This window comes from Dermacentor variabilis, chromosome 8 (assembly GCF_050947875.1).
Source record: "Dermacentor variabilis isolate Ectoservices chromosome 8, ASM5094787v1, whole genome shotgun sequence".
NCBI lineage: Eukaryota > Metazoa > Arthropoda > Arachnida > Ixodida > Ixodidae > Dermacentor > Dermacentor variabilis.
In genome coordinates, this window is record NC_134575.1 from 25,463,502 (window position 1) to 25,465,871 (window position 2,370).

Here is a 2,370-nt window from a genome sequence, read left to right on the forward strand (position 1 = left end):
CTGATTTTGACGTTATAAGTAGCCATCCAATAAAAACATGGCATTTTGTTGTCGTCTCAGACTCTGGAAAACGATGCTCTGCTCATGATGTTTACAGTGGCGGCGAACCCTCCGAAATTCACGCACCTGCATCAATTCGGGTGCACCAATTGCAGTTGTCATTTCAGCAATGGGGAACCGTTGTTTATCAGGAGGTGCTATAGTAATTTGAAAGTGCAACTAAAATATGCTGCATCCAGCCAAATTCCGTCTGTGTCTGTTGTGCGGAATGCACATGCTCCCATGTTCTGGCACGCTAATGCCCCAGTCTAGTCAGAAGCTGAAAACAGGTGCCTCAAGATAAGCAGTGGACTTGCCGTCGTAAAAATATGCATCTGTTACTCCTCACTAGTTAAAATTTACAATTAAATTATGGGGTTTTACATGCCAAAACCGCTATATGATTCCAAGGCACGCCATAGTGGAAGACTCCGAAAACTTGGACCACCTGGAGTTCTTTAACATGCACCTAAATCGAAGTACCACAGGTGTTTTTGCATTTCACCCCCATAAAAAATGTGGCCACCGTAGCCGGAATTTGATCCCGCGACCTTGTGCTTAGCAGACCAACACCATAGCCACTAAGCAACCATGGTGGGTGTCTTGCTAGTTAGGCAGTGCTGCTGTTGGCATGTGAAATTTCACTACTGGCATACTGAGTGTTATACAGGATGCCACGAGATGCAACATGGTTCACCTGCCAAGTCGGTGCCTGTGCAGTGCGAAAACATAAAAATGTAAAGGCATTTGTGCTAGACGCACATTCGTTTTTCTTAATGAGCCCACAGAATTTCACTCGGGGTTACTAAGTAATGAGAGACTAATTTTGAATGTTCTGACAGTATAGAAGTATTTGTAACTAGAATTCAGTGTTTTTCTTCAGGCAAAAAAAAGTCAGGGTGTAAGAGGTAAAACTACTACTTTTGATAGTTTTCGCAATTATTGGGTGTTACAGCAGAGCACACTATCGTAGGTACGAAGGGTTTATGATGCATGAACCATTGCAGGTGCGGCCAAGCGATCTGCCCGTGCTACCGCTGCTCTTCCCAGCATTGAAGAGCCTGTTTGCGGAACACTACGAAGAAATGCAAGAAAAGACTGCAAAGAAGCTGCGCCAGAAAGCGCTGCTCAACGCGTCGATGCACATGCCAGGCCTCAAGCATCAAACATCTGCTTAATAGTGATGAATTTGTGTGAATTGTGTAGATAAGTTGTATGTGTAATGTATATGTGACACGCCGGCTGAACATCTGTTTCAGTGCTACATTGTACATTGTCAGTGTTGATTTCATCTTCTGTATGTACAAGACGTAAAAATAACCGTAAATGACTAGGATATGTACGAACAGATAAATAAATGCTGATACAGCCAACTTGCAAACATGTATTTGTTTTTATTTAACCGGTTCAACACTGGACCCCACCGTCCAAGTCGGGGATGTGGGGGAAGAGGGGGGGGGGAAGCGAAATCAAGGTGCGTAAGTAGTACCTTGAACATCTATTGCATTTTGCGACGCATCGAACATCGCAAGCTGCGTTCTCTTATGGTAGCGCGACAGCGTTGAAGCCGGGTAACTCTAACGTCCACATTATGTCCCAGCATAACAGTGATCTGGTACGTAAGCTAGCATCCCACCACCTGATCCCAATAAAACGGTATTGAAGGAAATGAACGTTTTGTCTTGGGTTAATTATGGGGGCCAAACTAAGAATCGGGGGTACTGTACAACAAACAGACGCTATTACGGTAAAACAAGTATGTCGGTTATAACTACGGAAGAAAAACAAAAGCAAACGATATATAGAAGATACAAAAGATATAGCGCCCGCATTCCGAAAGAAGCGATATTTTGCGACATACTACGCAACCTGCTAAAAGTAAGAACAACGACCGGTAAAAAAAATACGGAAAAAAGTTACAAAGAAAAGAACGCATATGAAGGGCGTTCCCATAATGTTCACAACTGCATGGCGCCTTGTTTTGGCCACACGAAACACCGGCAAAGCGATTCGTACTATATTTAAGTATCACTGCCATGTTTTCGCAGGTAGCAAAGGTGACGTACATTACTCGATCTCGTACATCCTCGCACAGGTCGTTCAAGAGAAATCCGAGGATGGCGCAAAAACGGCCAAACATGCCCGACGGCCAAACACTTGAAATCAGCTGGGCAACTTGACAGGTGACATCGTGCCACGGTTTCCCATCGCTGGTGCTTGAGCGTAGGCGCGAACGCGCTTCTCAACTCGCGATACGTCACAGCGACGCGTCTTTGCAAACGTGTCCCCCTCCATAGCGCACGTAAGACGAGCACCGCAGGTACTGCACTT

At 45.0% G+C, this 2,370-nt stretch overlaps 1 protein-coding gene across 2 annotated transcripts in view; it reads left to right on the plus strand.

Annotated features, from left to right (window-relative positions):
• The window catches only part of RNaseZ (ribonuclease Z), a 33,790-nt gene extending 32,370 nt beyond the window's left edge, over positions 1 to 1,420 (plus strand). For both annotated transcript variants that reach the window (XM_075701482.1, XM_075701481.1), the window contains exon 22: positions 1,047 to 1,420. In XM_075701482.1, the coding sequence (XP_075557597.1) occupies positions 1,047 to 1,217 (171 nt within the window). In that variant the 3' untranslated portion in view covers positions 1,218 to 1,420. The remainder of the gene's footprint in view (positions 1 to 1,046) is intronic.
• Positions 1,421 to 2,370: the final 950 nt, after the last annotated feature.